The sequence below is a fragment of the Drosophila takahashii genome, chromosome 2L (assembly GCF_030179915.1).
Source record: "Drosophila takahashii strain IR98-3 E-12201 chromosome 2L, DtakHiC1v2, whole genome shotgun sequence".
NCBI lineage: Eukaryota > Metazoa > Arthropoda > Insecta > Diptera > Drosophilidae > Drosophila > Drosophila takahashii.
This window is the reverse complement of record NC_091678.1, coordinates 27711159-27732888: the sequence shown is the minus strand read 5'-3', so window position 1 is coordinate 27732888 and position 21730 is coordinate 27711159. Positions and strand designations below refer to the sequence as shown.

Genomic DNA, 21730 nt, shown 5'->3' with positions numbered 1-21730 from the left:
CGTTGATTAACGTTTTATAGCTTTTCTACAGCTATAAATAGCTAAATTTGGTACACCGGTATCTTGTTTACTATTAAAGCTACACACAAAAAAAAAACTTGGTAAAATCAACTGTAATAATTGTCAAACAGGCCCCAACCAGTTTTCAATTCTACTAAGTAAATAGTCATTTCACAACAACAAAATTCACACAATTAGCGAAGACACAAACCCAAAGCAAAAACAAAATACACGTAACTATTTTAATAGTTACGTAACTATCTTTGTTGGTCAATTTTACCAAGCATATTTTTTTGTGTAGAGACTTGTGCTATACCTCGTTGAAAGGTAGTTTAAAATACTACACTGGTAAAAAAACGCATAGTAAAATCAAATATTTTTTTAGTTGATTTCATTTACTACTTTTCATAGTTAAATCAAATAAATAAATCATTGATTTTAATAAAAGGCATATTTAAACCTTCATTCAAATATAAAAATAATAAAATCGAAGGGAATTATATTTGAAATGATATTACTGATGTTGAAAACCAAAGTCGCAATAGTAGTTTTTAGTATTGTAAATAGTAAGTTATATACATAGTATAATCAATGTTTTTTCTGATCCGATTAAATACTTTCGCAATTTATTTTGAATAAAAAGTTTATTTGACACAATTATTTTGAAAGTCAAGATTCAAATAATATTATATTAAATTTCCATAAAATGTATGAGTGAAAAGTAGCATTTTTAGTTTTAAAAAGTTATATGTGTTATGGATCGTGTTAACTTTACATTTAAGTTGAACTTATCCACTCGCGCGTAACATGGTGCGATGGATCAATGGGTAAGGCATCTACCTCTGACGCGAGGGGACCCCGGTTCGAAACCGTCTGAGGCAGAGTAAGTAAAAAGTTTTTAAGAAGCGTATTTAACATTTCCTTAACATTTATAAGAACAATATTGTATTAAAAAAGTTGTAAGAATTACTAATTACAAAAAAAAAAAAAAAATAAGTTGTGGTGTCAGCGGGACTTGAACCTGGTACCCCCGAGCACAAAATAGTATCAGAACCTAGCCCTTGACCCCTGAGCCATGCCCATATTATTTCCTATCGAGGCAGAATGCTCTTTTAAGTTCACAGTAATATTTTTGATTGTAATGACAATAAATAACTGCATTTCAAAATTAAAGTAAATACTTTAGGCGCTCACTCGAAAAAAAAACAAATTTGTAAATTATTATTACAAGATTCTGGATAAAAAAAATAGTCAAATCAAATACAAACATCTTTGAATTTACTATAAAAATATTTAAAACATTATTAACTATGCGCCATATACGATTTTACTATTTTCATGTTAGGATCTATTTCGCTGGGAAAAATAATTGAAACAATGGTAAAATAGTGACATTTACCATTTTTTTTTTACCAGTGTATAAGTGCAATTTCAACAAAATTTTTCTAAATACAATAGTTAAACAAGAGAGAACGCTATATTCGGGTTGGTGTCCCGACTATCTAATACCCGTCACTCAGCTAAAGGGAGTGCGAACGTATACAACATTTTTTTGATTGCGCATAACTTTTAATGAATGGTCCGTTTTGAAAAATGTCTTCTACATTTCGATAGGTAAAAATATACACAACAAAACAGACGGACGGAACATAAATTATAGTTAACTTACTATTTTTATACTAAATATACAATTATTTATAGTTATTTCACAGTAATTTATAAGTAATATTTAAAAGGTAGTTGTCCAATTACCTTTTCCAAAAGTGACTTCATCCTACACCTTATAAAGGTGCGGGTTGCCCTTGACTTCCAGGTAGTGTGGAAGTATATTAAAGACTTAAGACAGAAAATAAGTCTTAATGGCTTAGAATCTGACTTGGGCTTGGTCCATGAAGGGCTAGACCCAGTTGGGAATTATAAATATGACATCGCAGAAGATTTCTAAAATTACTGTTGCATACTTTTATACTAAAGAAGTTACGTTAGGGTAACTATTGTTCATATTTAAACAACTATTTAAAATAGTACGCAAAGAAAAAACAAATACACGGACGACTATTTGTATTGTTAAAGTACTATTTTTAATAGTTACTGAACTATCTTATCTATCTGAACTAACTATTGTCGTATAATCCGTATGAAGTAATCATTTTGAGCAGTATTTACTTGTTTTTTTTTTAATTTTTTAGTTCTTTGCCCCACTGTAAACGTTAGGAATACACAATCTCAGCCAGATTAACCTAACACACTATTCCGCGTTGAGTGCCCGAACCGCAATCGATCGTTTAGCGTGCTCCCTGGTCTGTTCCGATCAGTTCTGAGTGGGATGTCTTGGAAGGCGGTTTAATCGGAGGTGCTTTAAATAATATTTCGCGACCGATAAAATCGATTACAAGCGACGGTGTTTGGGACATGATAGTTTTCTTGCGTGAGCCCCACAGATACACCAATATAAGTGAACAATGTTACTACAGGAGAGTGTCGCCAGTATGGAACAGAGTATGCCCGAGAACCTCAGCACTCACATGCACGGCGAGTGTGAAGTGAATTCAACTCTGACGAATTGTCCTGATCTAGCGGAAAGTGATCCAACGACCCAAGAGTCCTGTGCCCCGACTGCCATTGTCACCTCGCCACCCACCATCACGAGCAGCACGAAAGTCAAGTTGAGTTTTAGTGTCGATCGGCTACTGGGCTCCGAGCCCGATGAATCCCTCAAGAGGAACTCTTCGTCGCCTTCGACAAGGTCCTGCTGCGATGGCGGTATATTTTCCTGCTGCGCGTTCCCACATTGCTTCAGCCAAGCGAATGCTGAATCTCGAAAGGTCGGTCATGTTCCGATCCCAGCAAGTACGTCACCCGCTTCAACGCACCCTTACCCCTATTTGGGACTGGATAAACTATATCCTAGCCTGTATATGGATTACAAATCAGTGCTGAGACCGACGCCAATTCGGGCAGCAGAACACGGTAAGTCCGTGGAACGGACAGGATGAATTCCTTCTTGGGGTGCCATGCAAATTCCCGAATCCGCCTCTTCTGTATCGATGTATCAGTACATCTGCCAAAATTTGTATCAGTACTTATGCCAAATGCTTGATCACTTTACCCTTGCACGGTAAATCGTGCAAGGAAACCAAGACTTTTTTAATAGGATACAAATTTTTTTTTTAAAATGATATAAATAATTTATATCAATATATCGGCTTGAAACTTTCCCAAAAGTCTTCTTTCTATTGCAGCTAGTATATAAGTCGGAACCGACCGGATCGGACAACTATATCTTATAGCTTCCATAGGAAGGATAGAAAAAAAAACCTTAAACAAATTTTAGCTTCGGTGTTTTTTGAAATATTATCTTCTGCTCTTGGGATACTATTTTTTAAATATTTCTGAATTTCGAATCGATCGGAAAATTAATGGGAAAGTAATAGAAAATAAATTTTAGCTTATTTGGTTTTTATTGTATTCTCTTCTACTCTAGGACATGACTCTTTTTAAATATTTCCGAATTTTAATTTTAATATTATCAAAATCGGACGACTATATAATATAGCTGCCATAGGAACGATCGAAAATTAATGGCAAATTAAATGGAAACAAATTATAGCTCCGTTGTAGGATATGATTTTTTGTAATATTTCCGATATTCGAATTAAATTTAACAAAAATCGTACGACTAGTACGACTATATTATATAGCTGACATAGGGAAGGATAAAGTAAAATTTTTGCGATTTGTAAGTTATAGGAATGATCAGCAAGGGTATATAAGCTTCGGCTGACCTAAGCTAGCTTTCTTTCTTGTTTTTTAATATTTTCGATATTCCCATAGGGAAGGATAAATTAAAATTTTTGCGATTTGTAAGTTAATAAGAATTATCTGCAAGGGTATATAAGCTTCGGCTGGCCGAAGCTAGCATCCTTTCTTGTTTAAAATGTTTTGGTTTTGTGAATAAATTAATTATACCCGTTACTCGTAGAGTAAAAGGGTATATTGTATTCGTGCAAAAGTATGTAACAGCTAGAAGGAAGCATTTCCTACCCTATAAAGTATATATATTCTTGATCAGGGTCACTAGCCAAGTCGATATAGTCATGTCCGTCTGTCCGTCTGTCTGTCTGTCCGTCCGTATTAACGCTGAGATCTCGGAAACTATAAAAGCTAGAAAATTGACATTTTGCATGCAGATTCTAGGAGTTCCTACGCAGTGCAAGTTTGTTTCAAAAGGGTGCCACGCCCCCTCTAACGCCCACAATCGCTTATATACGATTTTAAATATTATATTATTAAATAATAATATTTTGGAAAAGTAAAAATGCAGTTTTATTGTGTTTATCAATACCTATCGAAATGTAGAAGAAATTTTTTAAATCAGACCATTCGTTAAAAAGTTACGGCGGATCAAAGTTTTTATTTCCATCTCCTTCGCACTTTATCACCTTTAGCTGAGTAACGGGTATCTGATAGTCGGGGCACCCGACTATAGCGTTCTCTCTTGTTTTTAATTTTAAGTTTAATAGAATTGAATACATTTGAATTTTGATTTAAATCGAATGAATGAATGAATGAATGGCATGAATTAAGAAATTTAAACGACATTCCCATTCTAGCCAGTTAACATTTATTTTTTACAAATTGTCGAAAATTTGTTCTTAAAAGAAAGCACAAATAAATGCTGGCAAATTCTAAAAAATAATTAAAAAATTATTTATTCAGTTCGAAAATGAACTAGAAAATTATTTAGTTCATTATACCCTTGCAGAGGGTATTATAATTTCACTCAGATGTTTGCAACGCAGTGAAGGAGACGTTTTCGACCACATAAAGTATATATATTCTTGATCACCATCAATAGACAAGTCCATCTAGCCATGTCCGTCTGTCCGTTTCTATGCAAACTAGTCCCTCAGTTTTAAAGCTATCGCGATAAAACTTTCCCAAAAGTCTTCTTTCTATTGCAGGTAGTATATAAGTCGGAACCGACCGGATCGGACAACTATATCTTATAGCTTCCATAGGAAGGATAGAAAAAAAACCTTAAACAAATTTTAGCTTCGGTGTTTTTTGAAATATTATCTTCTACTCTTGGGATATTATTTTTTAAATATTTCTGAATTTCGAATCGATCGGAAAATTAATGGGCAAGTAATAGGAAATAAATTTTAGCTTATTTGGTTTTTATTGTATTCTCTTCTACTCTAGGACATGACTCTTTTTAAATATTTCCGAATTTTAATTTTAATTTTATCAAAATCGGACGACTATATAATATAGCTGCCATAGGAACGATCGAAAATTAATGGCAAATTAAATGGAAACAAATTATAGCTCCGTTGTAGGATATGATTTTTTGTAATATTTCCGATATTCGAATTAAATTTAACAAAAATCGTACGACTAGTACGACTATATTATATAGCTGACATAGGGAAGGATAAAGTAAAATTTTTGCGATTTGTAAGTTATAGGAATGATCAGCAAGGGTATATAAGCTTCGGCTGACCTAAGCTAGCTTTCTTTCTTGTTTTTTAATATTTTCGATATTCCCATAGGGAAGGATAAATTAAAATTTTTGCGATTTGTAAGTTAATAAGAATTATCTGCAAGGGTATATAAGCTTCGGCTGGCCGAAGCTAGCATCCTTTCTTGTTTAAAATGTTTTGGTTTTGTGAATAAATTAATTATACCCGTTACTCGTAGAGTAAAAGGGTATATTGTATTCGTGCACAAGTATGTAACAGCTAGAAGGAAGCATTTCCTACCCTATAAAGTATATATATTCTTGATCAGGGTCACTAGCCAAGTCGATATAGCCATGTCCGTCTGTCTGTCTGTCCGTCCGTATTAACGCTGAGATCTCGGAAACTATAAAAGCTAGAAAATTGACATTTTGCATGCAGATTCTAGGAGTTCCTACGCAGCGCAAGTTTGTTTCAAAACTTCGGCTGGCCGAAGTTAACTTCCTTTCTGGTTTTAAATAAAATTGAATTAAATAATTCCGAAATTTCATGGTATACACACAAAAAATTTGCTTGGTAAAATTGACCATCAAAGAAAGTTACGTAACTATTAAAATAGTTATAATTGTCAAACAGGCTCCAACCAGCAAAATTGTCAATTCTACTAAGTAAATAGTCATTTCACAACAACAAAATACACACAATTAGCAAAGACACAAACCCAAAGCAAAAACAATATACACGTAACTATTTTAATAGTTACGTAACTATCTTTGTTGGTCAATTTTACCAAGCAAATTTTTTTGTATGTACAATACAATGGAAATTGAATAATTCGTGCATGGCTCTATTCTGTTAACGGTTTTGGTTGGTTGCATTTCAAATCAACCTTCCCAAAACCGACGGTTTCTGTGACAACGGTAGAAATTAAATTTTGGAATTCCTAATTTTGCACACAAAAAAATTTGCTTGGTAAAATTTACCCAAAAAGATAGTTACGTAACTATTAAAATAGTTACGTGTATTTTGTTTTTGCTTTGGGTGTGTGTCTTTGCTAATTGTGTGTATTTGGTTGTTGTGGAATAACTATTTTTAGTAGAATTGACAATTTTGCTGGTTGGAGCCTGTTTGACAATTATTACAGTTGATCTTACCAAGTTTTTTTTTTGTGTGTAGTATACCTACCTTTACCTAATACCAATAATAACACGGGCCAACAGAATTTTTTACCAGGCCAGACACTATTTTATATCGGTAATTGAGTCTTATCTCAACCTATAAATATATTATTAGCTTGAACATCATAGGTTGTCTAGTCAATCTGTGTTACGCATGATAAATACTACATATTATTGTAGGTTATAGAATTTCTATTTGCCCAACTTACTTTCAGCACCTTTAAAAATGATCAAGGATAGTCAAATACTGCGTTTTGTCAATCAAAATGCGTTCCTTTCTGGCAAATATTCAGGATCCTATCAAAACGATCAAAGGAATAGATGAGGAAGTTTCACCATTTACCAATTATAGCATAGGAAAATAACAAAGAAAGACAAGAAATGGAAGTGAGCAAAATTAACATACCAGGAAACACAAATGTGGAATACGGCCTATAAATATCCCGTTCCTATTTGAATTATTAGTTAATCTGTATCCATATTGTGCAATATTCCTGTGGCCAACTGTTCTTTGATTTGGGTTTTGACGAAAACATTTCGTTTGTTGAAATCGACAACAAAATAGTTTCAAATATTTCGGGTATTTGCGTTACTTCCTGCTGTTTTTGTATATCTGGGGACGACGACTTCTTAAAGGCTGCAGGCTGCCAGCGCACTTTGATCTTGTTTATATGGAAATAGTGGGAAACATAATCAATACTTTTTTGTTTTTCGTATAGAAATGGTTCATTGTTTAACAAGCTGCTAGAAATTTATGCATATCGTTAGCCTAGCCTTTCCTCATTCATTTTTGTATACAATCTTATCAAGTGGGTGCTAACAAGCTAAAGGCTGATTGTATAGAAGGTTTCTAATATTGTTAAACATAAAGACTTTTTACTATACCTAATTTGGCATAATTTTATCAGTCCTTAACTAAAGGCCATATTATTTTGCACTTAGGGCATAACTGACCATCAGAAGGTTAGGTAGCACAACGTAACACGGGAAATATTCGCGAAATTTAGATGTTAAGTTCTTAAAATTATTTTTAAAACTATTAAAAAAGTCTTTTCCGGTTCCTGTGACCTAGCTCACGTTTGGATATAAGGTATATGTATTTATACACACAAAAAAAAAACTTGGTAAAATCAACTGTAATAATTGTCAAACAGGCCCCAACCAGCAAAATTGTCAATTCTACTAAGTAAATAGTCATTCCACAACAACAAAATACACACAATTAGCAAAGACACAAACCCAAAGCAAAAACAAAGTAGGGGAGAGTGGGGGAATTTCGTCACAGGCGCAATTTCGTCACCTGCAATATCTCGGAATCCATAAGTCGTAAAAATATATAATTTTTTTGTTTTAGTCCTTCAAGACGGCCAGACACAACCAATGCATTTGTTTTGCACAGAAGGCCAAGATAATTAAGCTATAATATTAAATGTGTTTTAACAGTTCAAAAGCTACATTTAGTTCTCGACGAAATTTTTTCTGTATGCCACAATTCAAAAGGAATAAGATACACGATTTTTTATATAATACACAGTGCTATAATGTGCATTTCTGCGTCAGTGATTTTTAACTTCGCGCCTAATTTCGCAAGAAAAATAATTATTTCTAAAAAAGTACGGTCTGGGGAAATTTCGCCACCCTACGCTAAGGGTAAATTCTCACCTATTTTAAATACATATTTTTATATTTGACGAGCTGGCTAACGAACTGACTACCAGCAGCAGCAACAAATATAGGACGTCAACAAAAATGGTACGCTTGATCAGTGTAGCATATTTTCAGGCGTTAAACTCCCTACATTTTTCAGGTGACGAAATTTCCCCAGTTGTGTGGTGATTTTACCCCCCTGTGTGGTGAGATTGCCCCAGTATATTGGTTTTACATTTTATTTTTTTATAAATCACCAAGCTAATTAAAAAAATAGGGGAATGTCACATTTTAAAGCTTGGTGCTAACCGCATTCAACAATAAAAATAGAAATATGATAACGTGTCTCAAGATGGACAAAAAATAGCTTTGAAAAAATGCTGACGAAATTCCCCCACTCTTTCCCTACACAAGTAACGTAACTATCTTTGTTGGTCAATTTTACCAAGCAAATTTTTTTGTGTGTAGCTATGATGTAATTTTTATTGTGAGGGGTGTGTTGGTACGGTCTGTAAGTTGGAACACCTAACTATCTCAAAACTATATATGCACTCATATTCTTGACCTTCCTACTGTAATAATTGTCAAACAGGCCCCAACCAGCAAAATTGTCAATTCTACTAAGTAAATAGTCATTCCACAACAACAAAATACACACAATTAGCAAAGACACAAACCCAAAGCAAAAACAAAGTAGGGGAGAGTGGGGGAATTTCGTCACAGGCGCAATTTCGTCACCTGCAATATCTCGGAATCCATAAGTCGTAAAAATATATAATTTTTTTGTTTTAGTCCTTCAAGACGGCCAGACACAACCAATGCATTTGTTTTGCACAGAAGGCCAAGATAATTAAGCTATAATATTAAATGTGTTTTAACAGTTCAAAAGCTACATTTAGTTCTCGACGAAATTTTTTCTGTATGCCACAATTCAAAAGGAATAAGATACACGATTTTTTATATAATACACAGTGCTATAATGTGCATTTCTGCGTCAGTGATTTTTAACTTCGCGCCTAATTTCGCAAGAAAAATAATTATTTCTAAAAAAGTACGGTCTGGGGAAATTTCGCCACCCTACGCTAAGGGTAAATTCTCACCTATTTTAAATACATATTTTTATATTTGACGAGCTGGCTAACGAACTGACTACCAGCAGCAGCAACAAATATAGGACGTCAACAAAAATGGTACGCTTGATCAGTGTAGCATATTTTCAGGCGTTAAACTCCCTACATTTTTCAGGTGACGAAATTTCCCCAGTTGTGTGGTGATTTTACCCCCCTGTGTGGTGAGATTGCCCCAGTATATTGGTTTTACATTTTATTTTTTTATAAATCACCAAGCTAATTAAAAAAATAGGGGAATGTCACATTTTAAAGCTTGGTGCTAACCGCATTCAACAATAAAAATAGAAATATGATAACGTGTCTCAAGATGGACAAAAAATAGCTTTGAAAAAATGCTGACGAAATTCCCCCACTCTTTCCCTACACAAGTAACGTAACTATCTTTGTTGGTCAATTTTACCAAGCAAATTTTTTTGTGTGTAGCTATGATGTAATTTTTATTGTGAGGGGTGTGTTGGTACGGTCTGTAAGTTGGAACACCTAACTATCTCAAAACTATATATGCACTCATATTCTTGACCTTCCTACGCATCGCGAAAAAGAAGCCCCAAATCGTTATAGATTTGTAAAACTGCATTTTGTTGAGTTTATTAATATCTATCTGCTAGGGTCCTTGGCATCAAAAAATCAAGTAACTTTGCTTTTTTTCTATAAAAACTGGTTGGATGGATTTAATTCAAACCAATAAAGTATGTTATAAAGTGTAATTTAAATAACATCTACTAATTTTTATAGCTGGAACACTATTAAAAAATATGCGTTTTGCGGTGACCACTGTATCTCCTCCAAAAATTATCGGATTTACATTCAGATTTTACATTTTGCTTAAGAAAAGGAAACACCCGCACCCTGGGAAGCGCGATTTTGATTTTTTTTTTTAAGAATTTTTTTTTTCCCTTCCTAAGTAAAAAATGCGTTTTTCTCCTAAAAAATTCGACTTTGGGCTTAAAAAAATATACTTAAAGTAAAAAAATAAAAAAAAGCGCTAAAGTCTTAGAGGTTAGGGAACTAGTTTTAGCATAACTTCTAAAGTTTTTGTCTGATTGACTTAAAACTTTTTTTGTATAATCTTAAGATGTTAATCTACAAGAAAAAATTTTCAAAAAAATCGAAATTTTTTTGCAAGACCCTACCTCTTCTTAATCAACAAGAGATACGTAAAATATAAAACAGTCTGCCCCTGAAAGGTTTCATCAGTCCTGAGGCTACCTCAGATAAATTAAACTCAAAAGACTAAAGTAAAAATTAACAATTTATGCACAAATTTCGAATCAGTCTTTAAAAATAAACTTTAAACTCACATAGAACGTGGAAAACGTTTGTGGATAGTTTGTTTATTTGCTTGAGCAATTGGCCCGTCATTCATGGGCAGATACAGATAGCTATTCATCTAATTGCTCTCTATAATGAATTGATCTGCTGAAAAAAAGATTAGGAACAAAAGGCAGGCACGGGAAGTGATATAGCAAATGGAAGAGACAGGTATTATATACGGTGAAAGAACTTTGGCCTGTAAAATCCAGCAAATCTCTGATAGATTGGGCGCCACGGGTCCAACCAATGGGACGGAACCGACGAGGCACGGCTGCTGTGCAGGCTAATGACAAGGAATGACTGCTCGATGGATTAAACAAATGGATGACTGTATGGGTAAGGCTATGCGGTGTTTTGGGGGCCAAGCCAAAGGCCAAGTATTTACACAACCACCCACTGTGGTGGCCTTTCCAGGAGAAGGCTACTCTGCGGCTGCCTGCCGGGTCCAACCTGCCTCTGCAGAATTATACGGTGATGGATTGATTGCATCGCATCGCACATCATAAAATCATGGGCCAAGCCAAATTTCTTCAACTCTTCCATCGACTGTTTGTTGCTGTTTGCCTGTCCCGCCTGGTGTTGAGTAGTTTGTGGATTGTTGTTGCTTTTTTGGTTGCGGATCAATCGACCAATCGATCGATTGATGGAACAGACTATTGTCTGATATGGAAATGTTGTCTGAACAATAATCCGGCGCCGTGGGTCTAATTAATTAACAATTTATATGTTAATCCAACTGTTAGGTGCATTTTCAAAGCGCTCAAAGATCCCTGATTAATGATAGCCATAAGACGATTTCTCTTGGAACTTTGAAGATTTGTTTCGAAGTTCTCAACAGCAGGGGAGGGCCACCTCTAACAATAGTAATTACTGTGCTCTGAATTCAAATTATCGGATTGGTTCCTAATATTATTAAGGTAAGTCGGGTCAGCTTGAAAGTTGAGATTAAGCAAACATATTCTAAGGATTCCAGCGAGGGTTGAAAAAACCTCGAAACCAGTCAGTAATAAAAAAAAAAGTAAGCCGCTTGCAAATCATCCATTGAAGTCAGCTGAACAACATGATACCCGATCACTGATGGATTTCTTACGATAGTAAATGATTACACAGGCCGACAAAATGTTACATGGGTCGGTGTCCAGGCCTGCCACCATTTTATTTCCTTTGCTTTGTAGAAGAAAATATTTTTATTTAATTTTAAAACGCTGTTCACAAATAAAGATTTTTAAACTTTTCTGTGAATTTGAAATTTTGAATGCGCCCACCTCCTCGTGTGGTTAAGGTTCCAAAACGACCGTATAAAAGAGACATGTAACTATTTAACTCTGAAAAGATTACCAAAATTGTTTCACCACTCTTGAAGATATATCCCAAAATACGAAGAAAATTGGTGATTTTCTTAAATTAAAGATACCGCAAATACCAGAGCTGATGGATTATAGGCGTAGTGGCAACTTATGCTTAGAAAAGCCTCATTTATCGAAATAAAATGGTGGCAGGCCTGGACACCGACCCATGTCACATTTTGTCGGCCAGTGCTATGCAATTCGGACTAAGTGCAACTTATGAGAAACAAAATTTAAAATGGTGTGGGCTATATTTCAAGTTTAACAATAAGCTCTAAATAATCAGTTGACTCCACTTTTGTTCGAGTTTGAAAAAGTCATAAAGTATGCAACCACCCTTGTTGTCAAAAGGGGGGGGCCAAAGGTACGCAGCCACATGGCCCATTTGGAGCGCAACGCTTTACCTAAAGATCGTTCGCAGTTTACTCAAAAATAAGACATACCAAGAAATATTCACAAAGTCGTAAACACTGAATATACCAGCAAGCCGTGCAAATAAATTGGTTCAAACTTAAACACACATAGGTACAGAATTTACGATTCACAAACACTTCCTTACGGACATGCTTCTGCATCAATGCAGCGAGCATTGGACACGATCTCGAGTGATTTAAGATAGCACACAAAAAAGATCACAACTCATTAGGCTATTTACCAGGCCGCGGGATTAAGGCACCCGGCATTTATAAACGAATCCGATAGTCGGCTATTAATGATCTCGCGCTGCGAGTAATCCGCAGCGCCCCAAATCCCCCCCCCCCCCCCCCACCACGTTGAAGGTGTTGATAATCAGTGAAAACTCATTACAACAAACCCCCGATGGTTGACACAAACCAAATGCCAAAAAGGCCAATTAAGGCGTTATTATCCTCTGCAGACGTACAGATGCAATGCCGTTGCCGATGCTGATATAGCAAGCGAAACAATTGTATCTACAACTGAAGAAGCGCATTTCCGTTGCAATGTAAATAGACACAAAAGAGAAGTGTTTTTCGTAGATAAATAAAACGCTCTCTACAAAAACAAATAGGCGCACGCTGGCAGCACAGAAAGAAACTAATTTTATTTAGCGCGACGTCTTAAAAAGCCAATAAAAAACAAGAAGATCATTCCTATTAAACTACAAATTACAAAATGTTAAATTTCCTATTGATTGACATCTTCCTATAGCAGAAGTAGTAGTAAACAAGAAAGAAAGCTAGCTCCGGCCAGCCGAAGCTTATATACCCTTGCAGATAATTCCTATTAATCACTAATTTTACGATCGTTCCTATGGCAGCTATATGTAGTAGTTCGATATTGATAAAATTAAAATTGAAATTCGAAAACATTTAAAAATAGTCATATCCCAGAGTAGAAGAGAAAACGATCAAAACCAACGAAGCAATAATTTATTTCCTATTATATTCCCATTAACTTTCCGATCGTTCCTATGGCAGCTATATGATATAGTCGTCCGATTTTGATTTATTCGAAATTCAGAATTAGATAAAAAATGGCATTTCCAAAAGTAGGAGGTTATAGGTTTAAAAACACCCAAGATATAATTTTTTTAAAATTTTGTTCCCCGATTATTCCTATGGGAGCTATATGATATAGTTGTCCGATCCGGCTCGTTCCGACTTATATACTACCTGCAATAGATATAAGACTTTTTGGAAAGTTTTAGCCCGATAGCTTTAAAACTGAAATACTAGTTTACGTAGAAACAGACGGACGGACAAACGCACATGGCTAGATCGACTCGTCTAGTCATGATGATAAAGAATATATATACTTTATAGGGTCGGAAACGTCTCCTTCACTGCGTTGCAAACTTCTGACTGAAATCATAATACCCTCTGCAAGAGTATAAAAAACCAACGAAGCTATAATTTGTATCCTATTAATTTCTCATTAATTTTCCGATTGTTCCTATGGCAGCTAAATGGCACTAGATCGAGTCGTCTAGTGATGCTGATCAAGAATATACATATATACGAGGGAGATTGAGATATGCAGTCATCAAAGGTACTCTCGCCATCTAGCGGCTATTAAAATTTTTGATGGCTCCATCTAGCAGCTGTTTAAACTTTTGCTCAAAACTTTTTTATGAAAGATCTGATTTAAAAAAAAGTTTCTACATTTTGGTCTGTATTTTTGAACACAACCAAATTACATTTATACGTTTCGAAAATCTTTAAAGATGTGAGCGCCATGTCTGCAGACACATTTTATAGTCCTTTAAGGAGATTGTAGGCGTTAGAGTGGGCGTGGCGCTCGGTTGAAACAAATTTGAACTGCGTAGAAAGCCCTGGAATATGTGTGTAGAATATCACAGTGCAACATGAAAAATGTAACCGCAATTCTGATTTCATGGGCGGAAAGAACTCATCGAAATAAGCTTAAACCCATTTGGGTTTCGCTGGCTTAGTTCGCGTTTACCTTTTATAGCGAGTTAAAGTTTTACATACAAAATTTATTTGTAACGGCCATATCTTGTGAACCGATTAAAATTTCACTATCAAGTCTTCAGTGATTATGTAGCTAGTTAACCCAAGGAACTAAATTGACAAATGACTCTTGCGCACTTAGCACCTAGTGCAACTAGCGCGTTAAAAAACCAATTTGCCTAATTTTTCGATTTTTAACGCGCTAGGTGTACGTCTTCGCAAGAGCCATTTGTCAATTTAGTTCCTTGGGTTCATAGCTACATAATCACTGAAGACTTGATAGTGAAATTTTAAACGGTTCACAAGATATGGCCGTTACAAATAAATTTTGTATGTAAAACTTTAACTCGCTATAATAGGTAAACGCGAGCTAAGCCAGAGAAACCCAAATGGGTTTTAGCTTATTTCGATGAGTTCTTTTCGCCCATGAAATCAGAATTGCGGTTACATTTTATAACCCTAAAAATGTTGCACAGTGTATCCTAACGTTCTAGCTTTTTTAGTTTCCGAGATCTCAGCGTTCATACTGACAGATAGACGGACTTTTCCTCGAATACAATATACCTTTTTACTCTACAAGTAACGGGTATAATTATGTACCCCTTTTTGGTGACCATGGTTAATCCCTTCGTGGTTTTAGGGACTTATCGTCTTTCTTCTTGCATTGCTCTCACATAGCACACAGTAAGTAAATCACGTTTGCTTCATTACACTCAAAGTGGAATCTAAGCACTTTTAGGATATCTTTATGATGGGCTAGGATCGAATATATTCTTAGATATTTAAAAAACATTTAAATGAAGGAAAGCACTTGGCTCGACCTCAACCCCGTGTGCCCCATGTCGTGCTCGATTACCCCAAATAATTTTCGCTCTCTATATATAATTGTTGTTGTTTAGATTGCCGCTTGAGGTAAACAAATTTTTTGCCACCGAGCCACAAAATGCTTCAATGATAATATCCAATTAAGTGAAAATTTTATTATAAACAAACCCATTTAAATATTTTCAACGTGCATATTACACAGGTCAACAAAATGGACTTTATTAAAAGGTGCAGGCCTATGGGCATTAAAATATGTTAATATAGACGTATATAAGAATATCTGCATACTTCGTTTTCGCGTTTAACGGGTGGTATTTGTGCAATCGCGGTTTGAAAAAAATAGCAACATTTAATGTTTTGATTTAAGATATCTTCGACGGTCTTTGCCCAACTGTATTAAAACCTATGCCAAAAAATGGCTTAGATGCCCATTTACTTAATTGCATTTAAGGTTCCATTATTATTTGAGTCAATCAAAGCCTATGAGCCATTGAAGTAATTTGTTCACCTCTATTCACAACCAACTTAATGCGGTGAACAGTCTTAAAAAATACAAGGAAAAATATGTGCCGTAAAATATTTGACAGGCATCTAGACACGACTTTTCCCGAATTTTTGAGATAAAACCCACTATTGTACTTCAAAGGATGGAATTTATAGAATTTTTTCCGTAAGAACGGAAAAAGTAACAAGAATTTTGAAATTCCATTTTACATAAATATCTGACACATTCGTAGAAATTTGCCTTTCAATTTGTTTAGCAGTAGGCGCCGAACATCGAAAATTTGTATTTTCAAGGGGTTAGTATGCCTGTTAAATATCTCCCCCCACAATTTTAAGGCTACGCCACTGTTATCTTTAAAAAACCTACTGTGTGAAGTCACGACCAACTCGTTACGTAATAGTTACTCAAAAATACTTGTTACTTTTTACGTTCCTATGAAAAAAATTCTATAAATTCCATCCTTCGACGTATAATGGTCTTATTTATCTTAAAAATTCGGTGAAAGACGCCTCTAGATGCCTGTCAAATATTTTAGGGCACATATTTTTCCTTGTATTTTTTTAAGCCTGTTCACCGCATCAAGTTGGTTGGGAATAGAGGTGAACAAATTACTTCAATGGCTCATAGGCTTTGATTGACTCAAATAATGATGGAACCTTAAATGCAATTATTTAGAAGGGCATCTAAGCAATTTTTTGGCATAGGTTTTATTACAACTAAGCACAGACCCTCGAGGATATCTTAAATCAAAACAATTAATGTTGCTACTTTTTTCAAACCGCGATTGCACAAATACCACCCGTTAAACGCGAAAACTAAGTATGCAGATATGCTTATACCCGTCTATATTAACACAATTTAATGCCCATAGGGCTGCACCAAAAACACTGTCGGCCTGTGTTATTGATCAAAATAATTTACTCAAGAAACAAAAATAGGAATTTCATATTTTTCGTGCTAAAAATTTTTTTTGACTGCGAATAATGTACTATTTCCTCCGGATATACTGTACAACTAGTAAGGGAGGATGTGGTCCATAAGTAATGGTGGTATTCTTATAAAAATAAGTACCCCAATGAATGAATAACAAACTCAGCCGGATTCGCTAAAAAAACAATCATGTGTTCAAGAAAATGAGAGTAATTGCTAATTTAAGAAGCAAAGTGTATCCATCATTCAATCGACTCCAACACTTTATATCTCCAAACAAACAGCGGCACCAACATATCCCACGCTGGCTACAAACGCTTTGCTGCGCTTCCATCAGCATCAGAAACAGCAGCATCAACATCACCATCCCAAACAGCTCCATCAGCAGCACAAGCCCCCGCAACATAATTCGACGACAGGTTCGGCGCTGCTGGCGCCTCTTCACAGCCTCACAAGCCTGCAGTTGTCGCAGCAACAGCGATTTATGGGCAAGGCACAGCTACTGAACATCACGCCCACACCGCCCGCATCAGTCATATTACAAAATGGTGGTTCCCCACAAGAGGGTAACAGCAGTTCTACCAGTAACGCTTCCGCAGGCAACAATGGAAAGCGCAAACGCTCATGGTCGCGGGCCGTCTTCACGAATCTCCAGCGCAAGGGTCTGGAGATTCAGTTCCAGCAACAGAAATACATTACCAAGCCAGATCGGCGAAAGCTAGCTGCTCGACTGAACCTGACCGACGCACAGGTGAGTTAAAAATATTGGCCTTGGCGCAAGTTTTAACTTAGAGTCGGTCACGGGTATTCAAACATAAGAAGGTTTTAAAAGAAAAATACTAAAACCTTTAAATAAACTTTGTCTCTTAGTTTATTGAAGTAAAACAATTTTTTTTAACTAAAAAGCATTTGGCACCGTCGTTTCCTTAGTATTTGGCAAAATTTATTACAATAGGAGGGTTAGCATCTGTCAATGTCGAGATGCTCGTCTATTCGTTCTCAGTAGGCGGAAGGAAGGCCATTTAGGCCGATCCACAGTTGGATAACAGAGTCCGATTTTGCGAAAAACGGTAAGAGCTAGAGCAGCCAAATTTTTGCACAGTATTCCATTGGGGGCGTAGGCGCCCACTAAGGTCCGACATGTCCCCCCAGTGGCCCCAAACAGCTCCAACATCCATATTTTGAGCAAAAAAACATTAGATGTACTTAAGCGTAACTTCTAAGCTTTTAACATTTTTATACCCTTGTAGAGGGTATTATAATTTCAGTTAGATGTTTGCAACGCAGTGAAGGAGACGTTTCCGACCACATAAAGTATATATATTCTTGATCAGCACCAGCCGAGTCTATCTAGCCATGTCCGTCTGTCCGTCTGTCTGTCTGTCTGTCTGTCTGTCTGTCCGTTTCTATGCGAACTAGTCTCTCAGTTTTAAAGCTATCGCGATGAAACTTTACCGAAAGTCTTCTTTCTATTGCAGGTAGTACATATGTCGGAGCCGGATCGGACCACTATATCTTAAGGCTTCCATAGGAATATTCAAACAAATATAAGAAAATTCATTGTAACTTTGTAGGAAGTAGGCGTTTTAATTCTTGACTACTTAAAAACAAAATTGAAATAGAAACGCTGAATCTGGAATCCCTGAAATTGCACCGAGTGAGCATTACTTTATCTGCAAGGGCATATAAGCTTCGGCTGGCCGAAGGTAGCTTCCTTTCTTGTTTTAAGTATTTTTAACGAATTTATTTAGATTTTTTAAGTTATTGCGTGGCACTTTGTGGGAGCCTGCCGAGAGAGCGAAACCCAGAGAGCCGATGCCAAGAGAGCGACGGCCGAGAGAGCAACACCCAAGTAAACTGATAAGGGGGAGGGGTAGTGCTGCATGGAAAGGGGAGGGAAAAGGAGCAATTTAAGTTAAAATTTGTTTTGGATTTAAAAAACAATATGCTGCTCCGATTAATATGATTTTCGATCAATAGTCAGTCCTGTGGATCAAATGCTTAGGTTTTATTTTTAAAAAAGTATTTTTCATTTTGTAGCAGAAGTAACATCCCTATTAAAATTCCACCATGACCATGTAAGCAAAGCTAAAATGTGTCCAAGTTAATTACACTATGCAGCATCAAAAATGTACCTCGATGGATGATATATTTTTGGATTCGTTACGAATTCCCAAATTAAACTGCGTTTTCCAAAGAGTTCCCCGACGCAAGGATTCTTAGCAAAAGGACCTCAAAGTTCGAAAAATGCTGAAATTGACCAACTTTGCGGAGCTCTCAGAGGCAAATGGATGCATGGTTTGATTCGATGTTAAAGTTTTTTAAAAGATACACCCTTTATCTTTCAAAAAATAATTTTTCTTTTTTCATTTCTTTTCAGCCAATGCAAAATTTGTCGAGTTTAAAATTAATAATTATCAATCAAATGTGGAATCGGAAAATAATAAGTTACTTTTGCTACTTTTGTATTGCATGCCAACCTTTTCGAGCATGTACAAATGTTTTTGTTTTATTGAAAGCAACCAATTAAAAAACAACAAATTTAAAAACAACCAATCCAAACATGTTTACATTTGTGCGCAAATTAAAATTTGCTTTGATAATTGTTGGGATTCTAAGTTCAAATAAACAAATCAGCGTATTTCGTATTCGATTACACAGGTCAACAAAATGGACTTTATTAAAAGGTGCAGGCTTATTGGCATTAAAACATGTTAATATAGACGTATATAAGCATATCTGCATACTTAGTTTTCGCGTTTAACGGGTGGTATTTGGGCAATCGCGGTTTGAAAAAAATAGCAACATTTAATTTTTTGATTTAAGATATCTTCGAGGGTCTGTGCTCAGTTGTAATAATACCTATGCCAAAAAATTGCTTAGATGCCCCTCTACATTATTGCACTTAAGGTTCCATTATACTTTGAGTCAATCACAGCCTATGAGCCATTGAAGTAATTTGTTCACCTCTATTCCCAACCAACTTAATGCGGTGAACACGCTTAAAAAAATACAAGGAAAAATATATGCCCTAAAATATTTTACAGGCATCTAGAGGCGTCTTTCACCGAATTTTTAAGACAAATAAGACCATTGTACGTCGAAGGATGGAATTTATAGAATTTTTTCCGTAAGAACTTAAAAAGTAACAACTATTTTTAAATCCCATTTTACATGAATATCTGACACATTCGTAAAAATGTGCCTTTCAATTTGGTTAGCAGTAGGCGCCGAACATAGACAAATTATATTTTTAAGGGGTTAATATGCCTTAAAAAAAATCCCCACCACAATTTTAAGGCGACGCCACTGTTATCTTTAAAAAGCCTACTGTGTAAAATCACGACAAACTCGTTACGTAAGAGTGACTCTAAAATACTTGTTACTTTTCCCATTCTTACGGAAAAAATTCTATAAATTCCATTTTTCGAAGTACAATAGTGGGATTTATCTCAAAAATTCGGGAAAAGACGCCTCTAGATGCATGTAAAATATTTTAGGGTACATATTTTTCCTTGTATTTTTTTAAGCCTGTTCACCGCATCAAGATGGTTGTAAATAGAGGTGAACAAATTACTTTAATGGCTCATAGGCTTTTATTAACTCAAATAATGATGGAACCTTAAATGCAATTATGTAGAAGGGCATCTAAGCAATTTTTTGGCATAGGTTTTATTACAACTGAGCACAGACCCTCGAAGATATCTTAAATGAAAATATAAAATGTTGCTACTTTTTTCAAACCGCGATTGCACAAATACCACCCGTTAAACTCGAAAACTATGTATGCAGATATGCTTATATCCGTCTATATTAACACAATTTAATGCCCATAGGGCTGCACCAAAAACACTGTTGGCCTGTGTTATAGTTTCGTTTATTAAGCACAATCAACCACAGCTTACGAGATCAGAAATAAGAGAGAAGGATTAACCGCGTGGTTCACGCTTTAGTGTTACCAGAGATCGATAACAATATAATGCTGATTTTGGTATATACTATAAATTATAATAGGGTTATTCAATACGCCCCCTCAAAATTAGCATTATAAAGAAAATTTAAATTGAAAATTAATTTTACATTTTTCAACTTAATCTATGTGGCTTGTGCTTGCTTGTGTTCTTTCTTTTCTTTTCTATTGGGAAGGTACAATTCAGTGATCCAGCATTCGCTGCTAGGATTGGGAAAACCCAATAAAACCCAATCAGATCACTTCTTAAATTAAAATAGTAAGGGTTCATAAATAAAGATATTCATTATTGTCGTATGGCTCGGATTAGTCTTTGTCTGCTCCATCCAGTCCCATTTTTCCTCGTAAATCCATGAAGCGTGGAGCAGGTAGCGGCTTAGTTAGAATGTCAGCAAGTTGGTTCTCTGTGGAAATATACTCGATACAAATTACATTATTTTCTATTTGCTCTCTATTTTATATCAATATGTTTAGATCTTTTATGGCATGAGGGATTATTAGCTATACTAATACATCCCTGATTATCTTCATATATTTTTATAGGTCTTTCAAATTCGATATGAACACTTTCTAATAGGGATTTCCGCCACAAGGCTTCTCTTACAGCCTCGAACCATGTATTCTGCCTCAGTCGATGAAGCAGCTACTGAATTTTGCCTTTTCGTATTCCAACATATAAGATTTTGGTTAAACATTTTGAATAGAAACCCTGTTGTACTCTTTCTATCGATTTCATTTCCTCCCCAGTCAGAGTCTGCGTACCCTACAAATATATTTTCAAAACTCGTATTCTTTTTAAATTCTAATTTCATATCAATATTCCCTTTTAGATATCTAAGAATCCTTTTTAAACATAGCCATAATTCTGCATTATTTTTATTCATATATCGACTTAAAATATTAACAGCAGTGGCCAAATCTGGTCGTGTACATAACATAACATACATAAGGCAACCGACTAAATTTCGACAAGGCGCGTCATGCCATTCAT

General features: G+C 35.4%; 1 protein-coding gene across 1 annotated transcript in view; it reads left to right on the top strand.

Annotated features, from left to right (window-relative positions):
* The first annotated feature begins 2303 nt into the window (after window positions 1–2303).
* Window positions 2304–21730, top strand: part of H2.0 (Homeodomain protein 2.0) — a 33100-nt gene continuing 13673 nt past the window's right edge. The window contains exons 1-2 of the mRNA XM_044393554.2: window positions 2304–2970; window positions 17054–17520. Of these exons, the coding sequence (XP_044249489.1) occupies window positions 2463–2970; window positions 17054–17520 (975 nt within the window). The 5' untranslated portion in view covers window positions 2304–2462. The remainder of the gene's footprint in view (window positions 2971–17053; window positions 17521–21730) is intronic.